The sequence below is a fragment of the Camelus dromedarius genome, chromosome 14 (assembly GCF_036321535.1).
Source record: "Camelus dromedarius isolate mCamDro1 chromosome 14, mCamDro1.pat, whole genome shotgun sequence".
Lineage (NCBI taxonomy): Eukaryota > Metazoa > Chordata > Mammalia > Artiodactyla > Camelidae > Camelus > Camelus dromedarius.
Genome location: NC_087449.1, coordinates 29,667,791 through 29,690,357, shown reverse-complemented (window position 1 = coordinate 29,690,357; position 22,567 = coordinate 29,667,791). Strand labels below are relative to the sequence as shown.

The window sequence follows — 22,567 nt, the reverse complement described above, 5'->3', positions numbered from 1 at the left end:
AACACCTTGATATGCAGTGCATGCTTCATAATGATTCGTGTAATTCGAGTCTGAATTGTGTTTGACGTCGCTCCTTGCTTACTGAAGGCAGAGAGCCCTCACGGAGCTGCCCACGCTGAGAGGTGCACTGCTCGTACTTACTGGATGGAATCATGGGTATATTAACTTGAAGTTTATTTATGCAAGTGTCTTAACTTTTAGAAGGCTTTCTAGAACACAGCTATACTCTAAAACAGTGGTTCTCGATCTGGGGCAATTTCATTCAATATCTAGTGTTATCTTTGATCATCATGGCTCAGGGGAGAGGATGCAGGCTACTGGGTGTCTCGTGGGTAGAGGCCAGAGATGCTGTTCAACACCCTACTGTGCACAGGGCAGCCCCACAGCAAAGAATGACTTGGCCGCCAATCTCAATCGCGCCAAGGTTGCAAATCCCAGCTCTGAAACACAGCAGTAACTGAGCGGCCTGTGTTTTGCTCCTTTCATTCTCTACAACCTTTCCCAGATGCCTCCCACGTGCGAGACACCACGGGAGCATCGTGAGAAGCGCAGCAACGTGAGGACGATTAAGGCATATCCCTTGTCCTTAAAGAACCTCAACTTTCCTCTTTTATTTGTAGCTGGCACACAAGACCCTCGAAAAGGAGACCTCCGTTTTCAAAAGGTGCTTGCTTCTTCATGCATGCCTGTCATTTCTTTAGCATTTCGTTTATTCATTATTCTTCAGGCAAACCCTGTGAGTTGGAACTGAATAGAAATGCCCTCACCGTGTAGATCCTATGGCCTGAGAGGAAGCAGGCTGTTTATACACAGAGAAGAGGCTCATTTTCAGAACAGCATTCCCAACCTGGCTGGTGACACGACCTAATTGTGTTAACATCAGATTTTTTTTTTTTTTGACAATTCATGGTATTGGCTAAGCAGCCGTCTGTATCATCTGTGACAGTAATAAAAGCGCCAAGCTCATTGTCCCACGAGCCTTTTCCTTCCCCTTATCAACTGTCAAGGCACGAACTGGATCACCAGACACCTTCCCGGGGGGATGTCGACCAAGCACAGGTGTGCCCAGGTGTATCTGGATTCTGACTGGCTGAGTGGCTCTGGTTTCCCAGAGGCTGGCAGCAGAAGAGTGAGCTGGGGCAGCATCACTGAATGCCGGAACTAGAAGGCACACCTCTATCCACGTCAACTCCCTCATTCTACCCAAGACACAGCGGAGGTTAAGGGATGTCACACCTTTGCCCAAAGACACAGCTTGTGGTGGGGGAGCCAGGATTAGAACCCCGGGATCTGCACAAACCCACTCAACAGGCCATAAAACTGACAATAAAAGTACTTCAAACTCTGAGAGGTATAAAAGCTTTAGTACACGTACCACTGAATCCTTTTTATAACCCTCAGCCTAAGATAGATGAGGAAATTGAAGGTCAAATAAATAAAATGACTTGCCCATCAGCACAAAACTAGTCTAATTCGGCTGCTCTCTGGATTCCGGGTCCAGAACTTTCTGCCACACCACCATTTTTTCTCTTCGACTATCCAAAGCTTTGACTCAAATTCTGGCTTCAATGATACCAGTTGCATGAGGCCTTACAGCTGCTGTATCTCGGGCCTAAGGTTTCGCCTGATCTTAATTTTCTATTCTATTTTTTAAATCCCGGTTCCGAACGTTTTTAAAATTCACATGCACCAGTCGTTTTTATTTCAATAAGCCAAACGCCAAGTCTGGGCGTCCGAGCTGGGATATACGCACAGGAGCGAGTGAATGAGCGAAAGAGCAAAAACGGTGAGAGGCAGTGACACGGCAGGAAAATTACAGGCTTGGGCTTAATTCTACCTCTTTCTCTGCGACCTCTGTCTTTGAACCTCACTCTCAGCATCTGTCAGACAAGTCTCACTCTACTTGCCACCAGCACCGTTCGGAGGATAAAAATAACCAATACAAAGTGCACAGCGAAGGTGCGTCTGTTGGAACCGGTACCTAATAATGAGAGGCTACTGTTGGTAGCAGCAGTATAAACAAAGAGCCCATTGAATGCCCCTGAGATGACTCCTCTGACGCCAGAAACAAGGCATCAGCTGTTCTCAGTGGGTTTATGTTGCCAAAGAAGGACACTCACGTGAGTTGGTCGACGGTGTGGTAGAAGTCACGGGGGTCAAATTCAACTGCGAGATGTCAAAGTCATCACAGTCGTCTGTATCCTGTGCCACCCCGACTTTGTTGAAGTAACTGGAGAAGGCCTCTGAGGTGCAGGTGAGGGAGGGCTGGTCGGGTTTGCGGGAGGGCACGGGCGGAGGCTGGGCCATCTGGAAATCCTTAAACATCTCTTTTCCCATTTTCTGCCTGGGCTTGTCGGTCTGCGGACTGGACCTGGCCGAGTCACCCGTGGCTGGGACGGTGGCCAGGGGGGTGAGGGGACCTGGGAACATGGCGGCTGGCAAAGGCATAACAGTTTGTGTGGGCATGAAGGCGGCTGGCGGAAACTGCCCGGCCACGGCGGGCCAGGGCTGCTGAGTGGCAGGGAAGAGACCCGGCTGGCCCCATGCGATGGGCTGAGCCCCTGGCATCACCTGAGCGACTGATGGCTGAGCACCCATGGCGATCTGCTGTTGGACGAGGGGCTGCTGGCCCCAGAAGGATGGGAGGACGGCGCCCATTGCAACATAACCTGAAGGGACGAAAAAGAAGAGTCAGGTGCCCTGGGGAAGAATCATTCACGGAGCCAAGTGACTGTCAGAAAGGTCCTGAGCAACTCATAAGTGCCCAGCTGTGAGTGATGATGCTCTCCCGGAGCTGTGGTCAGCGAAAACTAAGGAGATGACTTGTAAGCAGAAACTAGAATGCGGGAGGGAGCAAGCCGGTCAGGTATCTTGGGGGTAATTAACAGTACTGCCGTGGTTCTTAAAGGTCTGTGACATCACATAGCTTCAGCAACCAGTGTGGCTCAGAGGGGACTGGGCAGAGCACCAGAAACCAGGCACATTGGGGCTTGACTCTTGCCTTCCCTTCCTGCTAGACTGAGGGCATTCCCAAGCGCTCAAGCTCCCTGAGAGCCAGGCGCTTTGTTGTAAAGCCAGGTGATAATATCTTCCTTCTCAGCACCGAAGCAGTGTGCAAACGTGAGTAAGAAGCAGAACGTTGGAGTTTTAGGTTAAAACTCACATGGCCACTTCTTATCTATGGAATTTGGGGAGAGTTAAGAAGTTCTCTAAGCCTCTCCTTATCTGTAAAATGGGCGTAGAATACTTTCTGCCTCCTTGGGTTAATTTAGAGATTAACTGAGATTACATGTTTAAGGTAGGAGGTGGTACACCTGACACAGAATGAACATTTAATAAACGTTAGCCATTAGAGCCTATAAAGTAGCTTCCTTGATATACAACTGACACACAATAAATGGTAGCTCTCGGTATTATTATTCCAATTTTAGAGATTAAAAAATGTACATTATTGTCTACTCAAGAGCATCTCTTACCATGACATAGGTTGGACACTGTAAAACTCCAGGGAGTATACTCACATATGTTACCATAGTTTTTGCTATATTATTGCCTTTAGGTGATATATCATCATTTTATTTTTTTAAATTGAAGTATTACTGATTTATAATATTGTGTTAGTTTCTGGTGTACAGCATAGTGATTCAGTTACACGTATACATGTATATTCTTTTTCCTATTCCCTTTCATTACAGGTTATCACAAGATATTAAATATAGTTCTCTGTGCTACACAGTAGGACTTTGTCTTTATCTATTTTGTATGTAGTAGTTTTTATCTGCTAATCTCAAACTCTTAATTTATCCCTCCCCTGCCCTTTCCCCTTTGGTAACTGTAAGTTTGTTTTCTATGGCTGTGAATCTGTTTCTGTTTCATAAATAAGTTCACTTGTGTCATTTTTTAGATTCCACATATCAGTGATATCATGTGCTATTTGTCTTTGTCTAACTTACTTCACTTAGTGTGACAATCATGTTGCTGCAAATGGCATTATTCTTTTTTATGGCTAAGTAGTATTCCATTGTATATATACACCACACCTTCTTTACCCAGTCATCTGTCCATGGACATTTAGGTTGCTTCCATGTCTTGGCTATTGTAAACAGTGTTGTTGTGAACACTGGGGTGCATGTATCCTTTCCAATTAGTTTTCTCCAGACACATGCCCAGGAGTGGAATTGCTGGATCATAGGGTAACTCTCTTTTCAGTTTTTTAAGGAATCTCCATACTGTTTTCATTTTAAAAGGAGCATGAGTGATACTCTTTACCATAATAATAGAAACAATAATAATTTCCACTTATTAAATGCTTACACTGTACTAGGTGCAATATTAAGTGCTTCACATCTTCACAAAATCCTTGCAGGATAGCTCTCATTATCTTCATTTTAGGGATAAGGAAATTGATGCTCAGAGAGGAAAGCACCTTGTTCAGGGTCACACAGCTGACACAAGATGGGATCAGGATCTGAACTGAGATCATCAGCCCCCAAAGCCAGCGTCCTTTCCTCTGGCCCATGCTGCCTCACCCAGATGGCCAAGACTGATTTCTGATCTTAGTACAGTTCGTGCAGCTGGCCTGCCTTGAAGTGTTCTAACCCACTGCAGCTCTGGAGGAGTCTCCCATGTCCTTCCAGGGGTCCCCACCCTTCTCAGGGTGCGATCAAGCCTGGGAGACATAACCAGTCCACGCAGAGAAGAGGGTGAAAACCGGCCTCTCAAAACAAGCATCTCTATGGCTGTCAGAAGGAATCTGCAGGTAGAGAGCAATGAGACCAGGGAAAGAAGAGGGGCAGATGTATGTATGCAAGCAACTTCCAAAGGGAAGGCAGGCAGGCTCTGTGGCACTCGGCACGTCCTGGGTTGCTTCGGTGACTGGCGAGCCCAGAGAGATCGTGTGCAGACTGCCTCACTCCTGATCTAGTCTCAGATCCACCTGCCCTTCAACTGACTGTTAAGGGACAGAGCCAAGTTTCAAAGCCAGTCCTTTTCCTTCCAAGGTGAGAGGAGGCCGGCTCCTGAGGGGTAGGGACAGACACACAGGCTTCCTGCTGATGAATCTACTAGAGTTAAATACTTTTAAGGAATGAGACAGGGGTGTTGACAAACAAGACAGACAATATCCTTATCAGATCACCTTGGTCCTAGTGCACTGAAATGAGAGGGGTGAGGAGGCACTGATGCTGACATCTGAAACCTGAAACCTGCTTACCCTGCCAATCACAGAATAACGAACTGACTTGAACCTACCAACAGACTAAGAATCCTGCAACTTTTAAAAGTTTTCTGATTGACTTTCATGGGATTCAGCAGTTCTCAGTGGGAGTGTTTCCGCCTCCAAGGGATGAAAAGGAAACATGTGGGGTGTGTTTTGGTTGCCATGATAACTTGGTCGGGGGGGACAGCACTGGCATTTAAGAGGCCAAGAGCATCGACACTAGACCTCCTATAACGTGTGAGATGATATGCATCACAAAAAAATGTCTCCATTCTGTGTATGATTATTTGAGTATAGATCGTTGGACTTCGGGTTACATGGAAATTCAGTTTCTTTGCAGAGTTTTAATGCACTTAATTTTTCAGGAAAGTAAGAACTGTGTCCATTAAGAGAAGATTGTATTTTGTGTTTGGAACACTGTCGAGGGGTCCACCCACTTGGAACATCGTGGTCCCTGACTGTGGTGTTGGAGGCAACTCAACACTTCTGTACTGATCTGAACCTACACTGATCCTAGTTACAGGTACACATACCTGACCACCGAGTATGTGTTCCTGTGAGGTGGCACCTGGGTAGTTCCTTACTGAAATGCGTATCTTGTTATTACACATTTGCTTTCTTACTTCTTTATATTCCAGTGAGGGAATTATATTGATTTTTGAAAAACTGTGTAGGTAAGTTATGTTCTCTATGAATATCATTTCATGATATTAAAGGAGACATCACAAACTCTTATTATCAAAAGGAATACTGGGTCTGACAGCATAAGACCCGCCCACAGATCTTTCCACCACATCAACCCAGATGCCCGTTTTGGTGAATAGATGGAAGGCTCCAGCCACCAGCCAGACTACTTTTTACCTGGCTTCCACCCTACCCACCTCACTGCCACCAGAGAACTAATCTAAAATGCAAATACAGCTGACCCTTGAAAAAAACAGGTGGGTTAGGGGTGCTGACCCCTGCACAATGGAAAATCTGTGTATAACTCACAGTCGGCCCTCCATATACCCGGTTCCACATTCATGGATTCACCCAGCCATGGATCGCATAGGACTACTGATATATTTAATGAAAAACATCCACATATGCGGACCCGTGCAGTTCAGGCCAATGTTGTCCAAGGGTCAGCTGTACAGTGCGCCATCATCTTGAGTATAAGGCCCAGATGCCTTAGCTTGACTTTGGAGTTTTGGGGGTCAGCCCCTTCCCACCTCTTCACCCCATTTTCCACCTGCTTTCCCACTGGCATCCTTCCCTGCAGCAGTTGCAAACAACATAACCTGCTCTCTCGTCTCTGCCGGTCCATCTGCCTGGAGAGCCACCCCTACTTCTTCACGTGGCTGTCCCTCCCTGGCTCTTTGAGACTTGGTTCAGCATCCCCTCTGCCCTCTAGACCCAGCTGACTCTCCTCTGGGCACGCGCAGTCCGCTGTGTTCATCTCCACCGTGGCACCTGCCACGCTGCCTTGGAACTGCCCGCTTATTCCGTCTTCCCTTGTAAGACTAGAAAGCCCCTGCTAAGCAGGAAGCTTTTCTTTCTTTCTCCCTCTCCCATGCATGTCTAGCACAGTTCTGGGCACACATCTCCATAAATGCTGGAGAAAGGCTCCAGATAAACGTGAATAAGTAACAGTGGAAAAAACACCGTCAATGCATTTTTCCAAGCATCCAATTAAATTCCAGCATCTGTAAGCGCTATGATCTCTGATGAGTCAGTCTACTGCTGGTGGCAGGTTTTTTTCCCCATCTTTTTTTTTTTTTTCCTACAAGGAACCAACAGATGGCCTGTGCATACTTTTCTGGAGAGAGCTATTAGCATGTCTCCCTGGCTTCATGCCATCTGCTTCAGACCAAAGTACCATATTCAGAAGACAAAAAAGACAGCAAGGGTAATTGGGTTTCATGTTTGGGAACCTGCAGGTCTCACTCACTTTTCCTGGAGGCGAGGTCCCTGCAGCTGGGGCTTTCCCCAGACCTTTGATCAAAGGCTTTCTGGCCACATGGCACTGAGCATCCCTGACGGGACACCTTGGCGGCAGGGCTGCGGGAACCCCGGACATGCGAAGTCACTGGGAGGCTGCCAGTGTGGCCACTTAGCTTAGTATCCATTTACTCACTAACATTCAACAGAGGAGAAAGGAGGTGGCAAGGAGCATCTGTTTTATGACACGGAATTCAGATCAATCATAAGTCTCCTCGCTGTGCAGTGAAAGGAACCACCTGCATTACTGCCTTACAGTGAGATTTTTTTTTTAAACTGTTGAAAATTGCAATTTATAAACAGATGCTGGCATCTGGGGACATTATTATTATTATTATTATTATTATTATTATTATTATTATTATTATTATTATTATTATTTTAAAGCAGACTGAAATGTAAGAAAACACTGAAAACTAAGGGACTCCCCCAACAGAGAACTTGTATAGTACCTCTTGTCTACATTATTTCATTTGATTCATTGGTTCAAAAATAGCCCTACTGGGTGCCAAGCACTATTTATCTTTGGAGATGCAGTGAAGAACACGACAGTTAAAAAAAAAAATCGTTGCCATAATGGAGCTCAGATTTTTGTGAAGTTGATCGTTGCATCAAGCCTCTGGGGTAGCTGTTACCAATATCTCTTTAATCTGCATCTGAGGAACCCGCAGCTTCAGGAGGGGAAGACCCGATATGGCGACACAGCACAGGGAACAGAGCCAGGGCCCCCGATGGGCAGGGCCGAGAACGTCTGCAGAGCGCTCACTTAGGTAAACCCTGCCAGGCACCATTTTAAATGTTTTCCTACATGTATGAACTCGTGCAATCCTCAGAACAGCTCTATGCAATGGAATCATCACCCCCATTTTACAGGTAAGTTCCCGGAGGCTCCGAAGCGAAGGAGCAGAGGGTCACACAGCTGGTTGGTGGCAGAGTCTGTGTTCACAACAGAGTACTCTCTCCAGGGTCTTCAGGGTAGATGTGCGACCAAGAGATCAAAGACCTAAACTTGATCACATGCATTGTTTTAAGAAAACATCCCAGGAAGACAAATGAAAAAAATATCGGTAAGAACAAGACGTATTTTCTTCTACTTGAGAAGTCAGGGTAACAGTAGTAATAATAGCATTTTCTACACCAAGCATCGGTAACGTGGCAGCATTTTTCAGAGGCACTTGATTTTACTTCCTCATTTAATTCTCATGATCTTGTTGCCAGGTAAGTATTGTTTGCAATTCAGTTATAAAAATGAAGACACTGGCTCTGACAGGTTAAGTAATTTGCCCAGGAGTCTAAAGCTTATAAGTAAAAGAGGAGCCAGGGTTCACCACAGGACTGTCTAGTGCACCGCACACCCCAGTTCACTTGCCATCTCCTTGTCACTGACTGGGCTCTTAGGGACAGGGAGACAAAGATTCAACCACTACACAAATGTTTAAAGCCAGTGGAGGGAGGGAAAAGGCAGAGTTTAACATCAGCTGAAGCCCAGTTCTGCTTCTCAGCATAGCTGAAGTAGAGTAAGAAAGTGAAAACATGCTAACTGAGATTAATTTTAGACTTTCATTCTAAGAAGTGAAATCCTGGAGGTAATGTATCTTTTTTCCTTTTTTCTTTTTGCAGCTGAAGAAATTGAATGTGAAGGTGCGGGAGTGGCTTGTCCACAGCTTGGAAACACAGCTGGATAAATTGGAAGATTATAAAATCCAGGCCTTCGACGCTCTAATCGGGCCCTGGGCTGGGGAGAGGGCCCAGTGCAGAGCAGTGCAGGTAGGTCTTCCGGTATTTGAGTGAAATACTAGGGCTGGAAGACACGCGAGACTGCAATTAGCCCCTCTCACTTACGAGAAGGGAGTGGAGACTGCAGGGGCCGTACTCTTGACCCTGGCCCCTTCCTGGCTCCCATCACACCTCTGCATGAGCCCCTCGCAGCCACAACCTCCATTCACACCTGCCCTCTGCCTGTTCCAAACCCCTGCCCTGCTGCACGTATTTTTCTGTCCATACCACTTATCACCTCCTATCAGATTACGTACGTTACTCATTTGCATGCTGCTGTCCACCTCCCCAGTAGAAACTAAGCTCTCTGCGGCCAGGGGTCTGTGTCTGCTGTTTTCACGGACACGACCCAGACACCTAGAAGAGCACCTGGCCCACAGTGGGGACTCAGTGAGTATCTGTGGAATGAACACACCTGCAAATTAGTGAGTTTGATGCCTCGAGTTCCCATCATCTGTCTTACTATATCTTCAAGGAACAAATTATGGGGACAAAGCATGGATATTCTGAACACAAGGCTGAGGCACAGGGAGGGAGTGCATTTCTGATAGAAAGCTGTCATTCCTATTTAAAATGACAGATTCTGTTACGCTACTCCCAGGGAAATTTGAATACCCATTTTAGGTAAGGAAAACTGGTCACTGTCACTGTCTCATTCTAGGGATGGGTAAAAGAGATGTGACGGGGAAGCTTAGCCACTGAAGACATTTCTAGGCTACCTGTAGATTCTCAGCTGTAAGTCAGATCTGGTGGCTACTAATCTCCGTAGCTTCTAAAAGTTCATAATGACCCCTCAGCTCACGAGGAATAACTATTTCAGAACAGAGTATGAATTTTTAATTTCACTTTGAGCAATAGTGAGGTTTGTATTTGGTGGCCAGAATGTGTTTGTAACACTATGTAATTAAAAGTAATTATTTATAGAAAAATGCAAGATATTTGTATCCTAAGATATTGAAACTCGATTTGTTACTTGTAAGAATAAAATAGGAAAAGAAAGGAGGCCACAGATTTCAAATCAGTAGTTTGTTTCTTGTTGTGTAGGGGGGTAATTAGGTTTATTTATTTATTTTTAGAGGAGGTCCTGGGGATTGAACCCAGGACGTTACCCATGCTGAGCATGCGCTCTACCACTTGGAACTATTCCCTCGCCTCCTCCAACTTGCAGTTAAAGGGGAAGAAAAAGTCTTTAAGGCTCCCGCGTAGGAAAAAAAGCAGAACTAGCACCATCTTTGGCCACGTCCAGGTAGAGCGGACTGTCACACAGAGAGGCTGATGTTACAGAAACAGGATGCCTCAGACCCCACCAACCTGGAGCTCACCTGCCACACTGCTACTGTACATGTTTGTTATATAAGAAGTATGTGTATTTCAAAGAATATTTGGAAAACAGAACAAATCCTCTCTAAATCACCAAGAGCCCCATCACCCTCCCAGTTCACTGTTCGCAGTTTGCTCTGTCACTTAGGTGTCCCCCTTTGCATGGGGAACCTCCCCTTCCTTAAGTCTCCACCGAACAAGGCAGAGCACTTCTACCCGTCAGCTCTCAGAACGTCTGTGGAGCAGACTCACCCCCTCCCCACGCCCACCTCCCCTCCCTCTGGCGGAGGCGAGCGGGAGGAAGTGGGCCTGCACTGACATCCCCGGCTGTGTGTGTGCTAAGCTCCGGGAAGCTACACACCCGAGTGACCTGGAATCCTGACCTTTCAGGAGAAAGACATCACTGAATTCCAGCCTGCAGCATCCTCGATCTTTGTACACCGACAACCCCTGCCCCCATGGCAGCATCTCAACGGCGCGTGAAGAGTCACCAGGACAGATGGTGGTTCCACAGGTGTCTGGCCAGAGTTCGGCAGTTGGTTCCATCAACCGCTTCTCTTTCCTGGCGAGGGAGGCTGAAGGAGGGCGGGAGAGGGCTTACCTGAGGGCACAGCAGTGGCGCCGAAAGGTACGGAACTGAACATGTCTGCACTCGCCGGAAGCGTCTGAGGGGAAGGCGGGGTAAAGGCCTCGCCTGGAGTTGCAGGAGTCTGTCAGACAGAGAGAGGCAGGGGTGCGTGAGGCTCCTGGGAGACCCGGCTCAGTGGTGATCGGGTTGGGAGGCAGTGGGAATTAAGGGGGCGGTGCTGTAGGAGCAAGCCGCAGTCCAGGCCACTTACTGTGGTTCGCAGACCGTCAGCTGGTTATATCCCACCTCTGGAGCTGCTGTGAGGTTTAAATGAGACCGTGCATTTAGATCACTCAGAACCACGCTGAGGCTCAGCAAATGCTGGCCAGTATCATGACTTTTTAGTTTGAGCCCTGACCTCTTGGGGGTATTCCCAGGCCCTCAAATTACCCCTTATCTGGCTTCCACCCTTTAGAGGTGGTCAACTCAAACTGACATACCCTCACTCAGGACCTACTGCGTGCCCAACCCAAGGCTGTCACTAAATACACACTCAATAAACAGACAAAGATTAGTATGTGGGCCGAGACCCTGGGGTCCTGGTGCCTCCCAGCATCCTGCCTCTACTTGCCTTTGTAAAAATAAGTAAATATTCTCAAGAAGACCATAAAACAACAACAACAACAACAAAAATGATGCTTGAATAGCTGCAAACTCTAGAGCCTGGCCCATGCTGGGACTCCAGAAAGGTGTGCTGCATGAACTGGTAGGTAAGGTGAAGGCCACTGAGATAAAAACATACATACTTTTTTTTTTTTAAAGGTCCACACCCATTTACAGAAGCCTTTGCTTACAGAGTCTGTCTATTTGATGCCATAATATCCCATACTTTTTCTTCCCCTTGGAATAGACTGGGGCAAGCAATTAATCCTGAAACCACGGCAATTAGACAAGGCCATTTTTAGACTAGCAGCTTGCAGGATGTGTGGCATTGTTCTGAGGATTATTAAATATCCATTTGGAGGGCACTCGGGTTCAGAGCTAGAAACATAGCCATGAGCTGCTGTGTTAAGCGCTTTTAAACACAGTCTGTGCCAGTCTCTTTTCCCCCTACGTGACCTTGGGCGAGTAACCTGCCCTCTCTAGAACTGTTTGCTCATCTGTAAAATGAAGGGGATAATTTTAGATCTCACCAGACCTTTCTGGCTCCGTGGCCCCAAGGTTGAGATTCCAAGGGCCCAGGATTTAGCTGTCCTTCCTGGGATGGAGGAGAGAGTCACTAGAGCTGTCCACCCTCCCTGGAGACAGCAGCGGCTGTCCCCTCCTTCACGGCTGCCCTGGGCACCAGGTGTCGGGATCTGGGCAGCTGTGCCTAGATTCCCGGGTGGCAGCTGTGGGCAGCGGGGTCTCCTGCCATCTGTCTTCCATGGTGAGGTTACAGCCTTTAATCCGTGAGACACATCTCACCAATGAACCATAGCACCATCCCTCGGTTTGCACAACTGCACGGTGCCCAGGGGAGCTGCCCCCTCCCAGCAGCTTCAGCTGGCGCAGCTGCGGCTGACTGCTCCCCGCCCACCTCCGGGAGTGGATAGGGGAGGCGCCAGAGGGGCCAGCTTGGCTCTTTCCTTTGCCTTGGCTGCAGGGTGGCCTTTGAATGCCTCTGGTTCTCAAAGCACTGGGTTTCTATCTTGCTTCGGTTTTCATTGTCTTTTTCTTCTTTTCATTTTCAAATCAGGGCTCCCTGCAATCTCCATCCCAGTGCAAACAATGAGCCAGAGACCCTAGCTGAAACTAGAACTGGGAATCCAAAGCTTCATGAGAAGCTGAGAGAAACCAGTAGGCAGCATGGAAAGGAGGAGGAAACTGAAATAACAGGGAGAGAGGAAGGAAGCAGGAAACGAGAGAGGAGAGGGCAGAAAGGGCGGGGGGGAGAAGACGCATCCTTTCCTGGGCCGACCACCTGGCTGTGCGGGTTCTGGGTGGGCAATGACGAATGAGTCATCGTGTCTGCTCTCCTACTGAGTCTCTTGCCCATATTCCCAGCTAGACCGTGTGCTCCTTGCAGGCAGGGACCACATCCTGCTTGTCTCTCTCCACCACCCAGCACAACAGCAAGCGCCCCAGTCATAGCCTGTAACTGCTGATGCATGGTCTCATTTATTTCTCAAAACAGAGCATGTATCACAGTTCCTTTTTTAACAAAAAAATAGCATAGGAAATTGAGGTTTAGAATTGCTAGTTAATTTGCCCAAATCACACAGCTTGAAAGAGTCCGAGATGAAATCCATCAGCAGCCTCTTTGACCCAAAGGCTGTATTTTTTTCACCACGCGACTAAAGGAAAGAGGAAGGAGACGGGGCTCCGAGGGCCGTGCATACTTACAGGGGGGGAGGCTATGTCAGGAGGGGTGGACATGTCCCCAAAAAGTTCTAATTGGGTCACAGCCTGAAAAGACAAAAAGAGAACGATGTAACCACAAGGAAAGCTGACGCCATGGTGCTCTGCTTTAAAAACAGTATGATCTGAGGACTCCTTTTCAGCATGACCATACAAATAATAAGCTCTGTTGGTCACTATGATCCCTCAAGATCCCAAAGAACATCTCAGATGGGGCCAGAATCAATTCTTGCTTCAGTGTGTCTGGCTGTTTACCTGGGCTTAGTCACCTCGCATAAGCAATAGTAATACGACTTTACATGTGTTTACCATCAAATGCCAGCACCACCTCTCTTCTTCAAAGGCAAGAGGCAGTCTCACCACGTGTCTTTCTTTCATGAGTGTATCCGCACGTACAAAATGCCTTCCATGTTCTAAGTCTAGCAAGTCAGGGCTTCGGGGCAATTTCTTAGGAAATGCTCCCAATAGCCCTGTCCCTGAGAGGTATGAACTGTCATCCCCGTTTTTACAGATGGATAAACTGAGTCTCATAAAAGTGACCCCTAGGCCAGGACTTAAATTTTCTGCCTACAGAGCAGACAGTCAAATGACAGGCCCCCCAAAGAGTCCATCTTTAAGACAAAATACGTAGTTGGAAGAGAAGGAAACACATTTAATCCCAGGAAGGGCATCAAAAACAGCCCGGTACACACACTATTAATCACTCCTAGGAACCCCATCACCGCAGACACTGTATCAACTCTACTCCCATCCATCATACGGGAGTGTCTGAGCAAGGACAGCTGGAGCAGTGGGAGAAACCCTGTAAGATACACTCAGAAATTAATCTGCATACACTTCAGATTCAGTGTCTGCAGGGTGCCTGTGGTCAGGATTCAAACAGCCTGACTTAAAGTACATAATCATGTGCTTTGTGCAAATCTAACCACTGCAGGAGAAAACACTTCCTGTTCATCTCTGGATTTCAGTGGTAGTTTCTAACGGGGGAACCGAAAGACTACTCAATCAAAAGGACAGGGAGAGTCTGCCTGTCTGCCATGCAGGACCCCTGCCCTCAAGATCTGCTCTAATCAGGCCCGGCTGGATCTCCGTGATTTGCACAAAGAAAGGAACATTCTCTCTTCCTGACGTGTGTGAGCTCTGGGCCTGGGGAAAAGTCCCACCCCCAGGGATGGGTCCAGGTTCCAACATTTCCGACCTCTGCAATTCCTCAGGGTCACTGTTCTGTCAGCTGGACACTAAAGATGATGACATCTCCTCTGTGGATTTACTGACAGTATTAATAGCAGGACTTTAAAGTCTGGGTAAGCCTGGTGAAAAAGGCACACAAGTCTCTCTCTTTTTTTTTTTTTAATTTAAGTATCGTCGGTTTTCAATGTTAACACGTGTTAACTTCTAGTGTACAGCGTAATGTTTCAGTTATACATATATATATACATACACATATATATAAGTGTATATATCTATTCCTTTTCATATTCTTTTTCATCACAGGCTACTACAAGATATTGAATACAGTTCCCCGTGCTATACAGCAGAACCTTGTTTATCTATTTTACATATAGTAGTTAGTATCTGCAAACTCCCAATTTATCCTCCCACCTCCCCCCACCTTTTCCCCCTGGTAACCGTAAGTTTGTTTTCTATGTCCTTTTGCCATAAGACAAGCAGCTTGGCCTGGCTAACTCACTTTCAACCCTTCCCCTTTAGCTATCAGGTTGAAGAAATGGTGCTTTGCACACAGTAGGACCCTATACATATTAATTTTCTTCCAACTGCAGAGTATGTTTTCTTCCATACACACCGGGCAACTGTTAGGTGCTGGGCACTGTGCTGGGTGCTTGGAACATCATAAGGAGAAATGTCAAGTCCCAGCCTGCAGGGAGCTTGCAGCCTGGTGGGGACCATCCAAAGACGTACGTAGTGTCAAGCTTATGTGGCAGGAGTGGCAACGACGGAGGTCTCTACGGGGTGCTGGGGGCGAACTGAGAAGGGCATCCTGCCGGCTTTGGGTTTGCTAAAGGAAACAGCTCAGATCTGAATCTGAGAAGAGGCGCAGTCAGCCAGGCAGCCAAGAAGAGGAGGGGCTGTCCAAGTGGATGAAAGCCACGAGCAGAAAGGACAGAGGCTGGCATGGTCTGAGCAGGTGGGGCCACAGGCAGTTTGGTTATCGCGTAAACGGGAGAGAGGACCAGGAGAGGGGGCGGGGAAGGGGACGAGGGCACAGTCATGGTGGGACTACAATGCATCTCACAGTCTTTCCTGCCAGTTCTTTACCAACTCGATTCTGTCTCGTCCGATAACTATCCAGCGTTACGAGATGGTAACCAGCAGGCCAGTGTGCAGGGTGTGCTCCCAAATCTGGCTGGACCCTAAATGCTTGCTTGTCTTTGGGAAGTCTTCATTACCATGTTAATAACATTTTATGTTATTTGGCGAAATGAGGCCTATCCTCAGGGTCTCTCCCAAATCCATAAAAGGCATAATTCTATTTAACCCATTCAAAGGAAGCTTCTGGGTTTCCTCGCAACTGAAACTCGATGCTTTTAAAATGGCCCACGACTATTTTCAGTGGTAGGAAAATATTAAAATGAAGTTAATAATTAAGTCACACAATTTACATTTCAAATGGGTTGAACTCGTGGCACACTTTTACTAATATCGTAAATGTAATTTATTGGCTAATTTTCTCCTTAAGCACAACTTTTCAAATAACCTTCATTCTGGAGCTACAGACTTTCCTCTTGCCAGATGATTTCCACTCAAGGATTAAACGAGAAAAACATGCAAAGGCATAAAACATGGATTGTTATTTCATTCCATTGGAGCTGCTGCTTAAATAGAACCTTGAGTTAATTAAATTTTATAGAAAAAGGGGATTCATAGGCCATAAAATTAAAAATAATTCTAATAACCATATGTGATTGAGAATCTGGAATAGTATCTATTTTCACAGCTCCTCTCCACACGTGAACCCTAGTCCTTTTATTTGTAACTTAATAAGCCATGTTCCATCTGATAATATTGTTGTAATTAATCATTTTAACGGTCTCATGAGAATAAAACTAACCACTCACATCTGTAAAACACTTTATAGTTTACAACACATTTTCCAATACATTATGATCACACTGGACACTCACTGAGCCCTGCAGAGTCGGCGGCCCAGGAATCTCTCTCATGATCTCCAGTTTGCACATGAGCTAATGGAGGCCTGGAGGTTTTGTGACTTGCTTGATCGGTCAGCTACAAGAAGCAGAACTTGACCCAAAGACCAGCAGCATCTATCTGTCACTTTATAAAGCCCTTGTTAGCCTTCCTAGATGGTGGAAGTCCAGCCCCACAATATTCTCTAACCAGAAGCCTGCAAGGGGAGCCATCTGGACGGTCTGCTCAAGATTCCTACTTGCCTTCCCGCTCCTGGCTCTTCAGATGTCTCCAGGTAGAGAGAGATGTGGTTGCTGATGGTGTGAACCATCACCACGTGAAGAGGATGAGGAGGAGCCTGGCCATTGAGGGGGGCGCCCCTCAGTATCTCCATCAGGCCTGTCCCCTCCCCAGCCATCCTTTGATCTGAACAAGGGATGGTTTTCCACTGACATCTGGAGGGCTGTACAACCACTGTGTCACAGTTAGTCCCCTGGTCCTTCTTTCAACTAGACTACTGCAACTAGACTCCCAGCCCCTCTTACAGAGAAGTTCTAAAAGTGACACTGATGAAGGCAGAGGTGTCCTTGACTGACTCCCAAGATGCATTCGCACAGACCCACTCTGGGATAACTATGTAGCCCCCACTGAACATCAGCAACTGTGCTGAGAGCAGGGGCTACAGAGATGGGTAAGGAACGTTCCTATTTCCAGTCTCATGAGCTGCCTATTCTATGGAAAGACAGACCTACAGATGTGATCAGGGCAGTGTTACAGAGGAGAGAAGTACCGGGGGTTATGAAAGGAGGGACTACCTCAGGGCCTTTGCACATGCTCCTCCTCCTATCTAGAACACTCTTTCCTTCCCCCATTACCTTTCCCACCCATCCTTCAGGACACAGATTAGAGGGCTTTTTTTTTCCCTTTTGAGAGTTTTGCTCAACCACTCCATAAGTGTTTCCCATCTCAATGTGTACCCCATCCCACAGCTCCAAACAGCTTATGTGATAATCCTAGATCTGTGGTTCTCAGTTTTGGATGTACCTGGGGGAAAAATACTGACACCTGGTTCCCATCCCTCGAGATTCTGAATTAGCTGTCTGGGGGACAGCTTAGTAACTGAAACTTTAAAAACTCTCCTGGTGATTCTAATATACAGCCAAGGTTAAGAACCCCTGTCCTAGAGGTTTCCCAAACACCCTGGGCTCAGTGGTGACAACATTCACTGGCCTGGGTATTAACTCATCTGGATAAACACTGTCTGCAAACCAGTACATCTATTCCAGGCTATACCAACCGAATAACAGCCTTGCCTGGTTTTGATCTCCATAGGTGCACTGTGCACATCCTGCTCATGTGTCTGAATCCCCACTATACTACATTATACTACGGTGCACCAGGCTCTCCTCCCTTCTCCTCCACGAGGCAACGTCGCACCCAGTTATACTATGAGCTCCCTGAGCACAGGGGCTGTGTCTTCCTCTACTGCGTCTCTGGCATCTGTCAGAGGATGCCAGAGACATGTTAGGAGATTGAAAACTGTGGAATGAAATGAAGGGGTATCATGACATTTCCAACACACGCTCTTTCCCCCCTTTTCTCTCTCTCTCTCTCACACACACCCCCACCCACCCACACGCACGCTCCTGCTATTCGATCTCATTGCGGGGCCCACCAGGAGTCCCCCGTGAATGTTAGGACAGGCAGGCACGGGAGCAGAGTGGAGCATCTGCCCTTCCTGCAGGCGGGTGAGAAGAAGTGGAATGGACAAGAGTGGCCAGAACCACCTTTGTTTCACAAGAGACTGGAGGCCTTACCTTGGCTGCCTTAAAAATCTCATCAAAGTCCGTCGGCAGGTTTCTGTTCTGTAACCACAAGGCATGACTTATGAGCATGAAATGAACAATGGGATGATGACATGAAACAGGTAACCAGGCTGAGCCCTCTTGTTCTTACCGGGGTGGCTGCAGCAAACCGTTCTTCAAAATCCTCAAACGCATGGCCGTTCTGAAAGTGTAAGGGATGATGGATGAGGATGGAGTGAGTGACATACAAATGACATGGATTTATGAGTTTAATGATGACGGTGTCTATGCTTTATGCCCCTACAGTCTCGTGAGGCGGGAGCTGTTGCCAATGTACTGTGAAAACCCTGGAATGTGTTCCCAGCATAAACAGATGATAAAACACCGGCCCAACAAGGAGATACGACAATGAGGAGTTTGTAAGTTTCAAGTCCACCTTCCTGAAATTACAGACCTGCCCTGGCCTGGTTCAACAGCCGCAGCAGGTAAGAGCATGGTTTTCCCTTGAGATTTTGTTTTTCAAAGGAAAAAAATGTTATCAGACGCTTTAGCCAAAACAACTCTTTGGAGAAGTCTGTGAACAGCTAGTTTTGTAGGTGCTCTTCTGCCTGCAGTCTTTTCTGCTTGCAATGCTCTTCTCATCCCTGAAAGCCCAAAGCTCATCCAATTCCTCAAAGCCAGCTGAAAGGCCGCCTCTTCCAAGAAGCCTTCCCTGGTCCCCTGAGCTGCAAACCCTCCTCTGAGAGCAATGGCACTACCTGTGTCCATTCCACTGTGCGCTTTCTGAAGCAGGGACCACGATCCCTTTGTTCCTCAATCCCCAGCACATCATAGGCACATAGCAGGGCTCAAAAATACATGAACGAATGCATGCATAGTCCCAAGTAAATTTCACTTCCTAACATGAGCCCCTCAGCAGCCCCTGTGATCATAGTCTCCCTCGCCCGCCTCCCCGGGCCTTCCTGCTTCGCTCTCCCTACTGCAACTTGCTGGGCCCTTCCCACAGCACCTGCAAGTAATAAACTTCTCTGCTGCAGTTCCCAGGTGGTCTCTGACACCCTGGGGCTTTACTCAACAAATGTTAATTTAACAAAGTTACAACATTAATACATATTATAGATGATATGTAGAGCACCTCTCTATACAGATGTTTAATGGCCATGTTTTGGTCTATACGTTCAAGTTCATCATGCTTTGGATGACTTCCAAGTAGTGTGACATTCATACAAATCTGAGAATATTGACATTACACTGGAGTTGTTACGCATGAACAGAAAGACTTGCAACGTTTCCTAACTTGGAGGAGAACTTCCTGTTGGCCATGCAGATGCTGAGAAACTGTCAGCCATAGTCACTTTCACTCTGCAGTGAACGGGATCGTTACGTCACTCAGCCCCAGTGACAGGGCTGCCAAGCAGAGCAGACGGATCCACGTGCCCACCACTGTAGAGCCTTCAGTCCAAACACTAGCAAATTCCATCATCACCCACCTGCTCCCACCAGGCACCGGCTTGCCAGGAGTCAACTGTGGCCAAGAGGAGGCGAGGAATGGCCAACATCAGATAACCACAAAAATAATAATAGTTACTATGATGCTTTGGCCAGAGGTGGGCAGACAATCCTAGTCTAAGTGATCCCGTAATCTATGGTGTGGCCTAAAAGGTTAAGGTAGTGTCGCTACATCCTTTATAAATTCTCACATTCCTAGGGATTTATGGCACAGCCCCCACCAACTAGCTCTGGGTCATAACTTTTAATAAAAACATTTTTTAGTGTCCAAAATCTCATTACATCTGTCCAATATAAAAAAGCAAATGGCTTCAGAGCATGATGGATGAATTAAATAAATTTGAAAAACAGCCGGTGGGAGAGTCTCATAAAACCCCACCGCACAATGGAAGTGCGCGAGGGTACCCAGCACCGGGTTAAGTCCATCCCTCTGCTGGTGACACAAGAGGGGGCGTTCGGTGAGGCGTGGGCTGGGGTGTTATGAGGCTGTTTCTGTAAATTCAGAAGACTGATCTGGACCTGACGGCAAATGCATCTCATCGGAGTCACACAGATGCAGACCAGATCCTGGCCGTGCCCCATGCTGGCCATGCGACCCTGCAACAAAGCACTTAGTCTCAGTTTTCTCATCCTCAAAGTGGGAATGATCATGAGAACATCATCTCAGGTTTATTGAGAAGTAAGATGCGTGTACCATGTCTTGTTTGGTGTTTGCACACAGAGATGCTCAATGAACAGGAGCTATTTTTAGGAGCTTCTCATCCTATTTCTTTTGGCTCAATTTTACAATGTACAGGCACCCATTTTTAACGTCAGGAAACTATTACTTTATGATATTTGGAAAAAAAAATAAAGAAGAAGAAGAAACAAACATCTTGCAGGAGGCCCCCTCCTTGGAAACTAACCCCTGCTTAAGAGCCCAGGCCAGACCCTGTGTCAGAGGATGCCCAGTACTGCCTGGCTTTAGTCCTGAATCCCATTGCCTCCCTATCTTCTCCCTCTCACCTCTCTTCTGGCTACACTCTTGCCTGACCATCTCCCCATCCAGACCCTTTGTACCTGGTGCTTGTCGGTACCTCCCCGTTTTGATTCTGGCTCAGACATTTCTTGGAGTTCCTTCCTCCTGCCTGAGGAAGACATAACAGGAGCCCCCAGGGTATGCCATCCAGCCGGCAGGGAGACATCGTCCCCCAGCTGATTCCCAGAGGCAGACCCTGGAACCCATTCCCTGCCTGCTCAGCTCTTGCTTTACCCACAGTAACTACCCGAGTTTTTGTTCCCTCAAGTCTTTTCTTCCCCTTTAGATCGATTTCTCATACTTACTATTCTGGTAGGCTGGCAGTTTTGTATTCTGCTTTTAAAACCTCAATAAGACAATCCAGTTTTCTCACGACTTAAACTTTCAGGGAGGATTTAAAGGAAGAGATTCTGCTGTGCTGTTTCAAAACAGTTCTAGCCTGAATCTTCACCAAGACAATGAAATAAAGCTTCCACCAAGAGTTTATTTTCCCATCATCTCTTTGGAGCAGTGGGGACACAGCTGTCTCATAACTGAGGGAGGTAACTCTTAAAACCAGATGCATGTGACTCTTGGCAGCAAAAGTGAGTAGATGAGATGAGACTTGGGGTGAACATGTCAACAAGGATGAAAACTTATTTATGGCTCCCAAATCAGAAACCTGCGGTGGTTCCCACCCATGGCTGCAAGATGTAATCCTCAGGGGGAGGTGGGGCATCTACAACACTACGCATGCTTGAGCCCCACCCTCCCCATCTGAGATGTGGATGCTACGGGTCTGGGGTGGGGTCCTGGCATCAGCAGTTTCTGAAAGCTCCCCAGGTGATTCGACTATGCAGCGGGGCTTGTGAGTCACTGTGCTGGGGAACGAACTCTCTATAGCAATCATCAGCCGAAGGCCTACTGGGAAAACTGAAGTCATCTTGATTGATTCTGTAATTGACTAATTCATTTCTTCAACATCCACCGGGCACTTTCCACATGCTGATCCTGGCTAGGCACTGGAGATACAGAGATGAATAAGAGGTGGTCCTTGCTCTTTCAAAGCTCAGAGCAGAGTCAGGACGTGTGATCTGTCTTGCTAGGGGGTGGGATATGAGCGGGACAGGAAAGCCACCAGGCATTGCAGTGAGATCTAGAGATCTACACTCAGAGTCCAGGCCCATGATGCAAAAGAATGAATTCAATTATCCATCTAGAAAGCTCCGGAGAGATGGATTAACTTAAGTGATTTGTAACTGCACCAAGGTGGGCATTATTAAGGCACCTAGTGATTCCAGGCATTTGAATGCACGTGCCTTTCCCCGGTGAGCGATTTAACAATGAAGACGTGCTAATGAAGACTAATTCCCTCTGGGGTGTCTAGGTGTTTATGCTCTCTGTCACCTTTAGCCAAGAGTCAGCAGCCACTCTCCTACTTCTTGGCAGAAGTAAACAGGAAGAACTCTGCTTGGCAACTGAAGAACAACGTGGAGGTGGGGAGAGAGTTGAGATGGGGAATTTGAAAATGTGATGTTAACGAACGATTTTTCTGAGGTTCCACATGGCTATTCAAATTGTTCCTTCCTCATCAGTGTTCCCTTGGATGAATTCCTTCCACACTCTGAGCCTCAGTTTTCTCCTCGAAAACTAGGGATAATAATGCTTACAACACCGGCTTGCTGAAAAGAAGGGGGGAGAAGGTTGATGTCTATGAATAGAATTAACACAGCCACTGATGGAGTAAAATCTCGGAGGATGTCAGTTCCCTTTTGAAAAGTACAGAGAGGGAAGGAAGGATGGGAGGGAGGGAGGGCAGCAAAGGGACAGGTACAGGGAGGAGG

The 22,567-nt window shown here is 47.1% G+C and overlaps 1 protein-coding gene across 4 annotated transcripts in view; it reads right to left on the bottom strand.

Moving 5' to 3' along the window:
• The window catches only part of DAB1 (DAB adaptor protein 1), a 1,070,346-nt gene that overhangs the window by 17,649 nt on the left and 1,030,130 nt on the right, over positions 1-22,567 (bottom strand). For 3 of the 4 annotated variants that reach the window (XM_064493538.1, XM_064493537.1, XM_031465214.2), the window contains 5 exons: positions 18,369-18,419; positions 18,230-18,277; positions 13,251-13,313; positions 10,899-11,007; positions 2,121-2,669 (listed from right to left, as the gene is read on the bottom strand). In XM_064493538.1, the coding sequence (XP_064349608.1) occupies positions 2,121-2,669; positions 10,899-11,007; positions 13,251-13,313; positions 18,230-18,277; positions 18,369-18,419 (820 nt within the window). The remainder of the gene's footprint in view (positions 1-2,120; positions 2,670-10,898; positions 11,008-13,250; positions 13,314-18,229; positions 18,278-18,368; positions 18,420-22,567) is intronic. The other variant, XM_064493539.1, reaches the window with a different exon arrangement.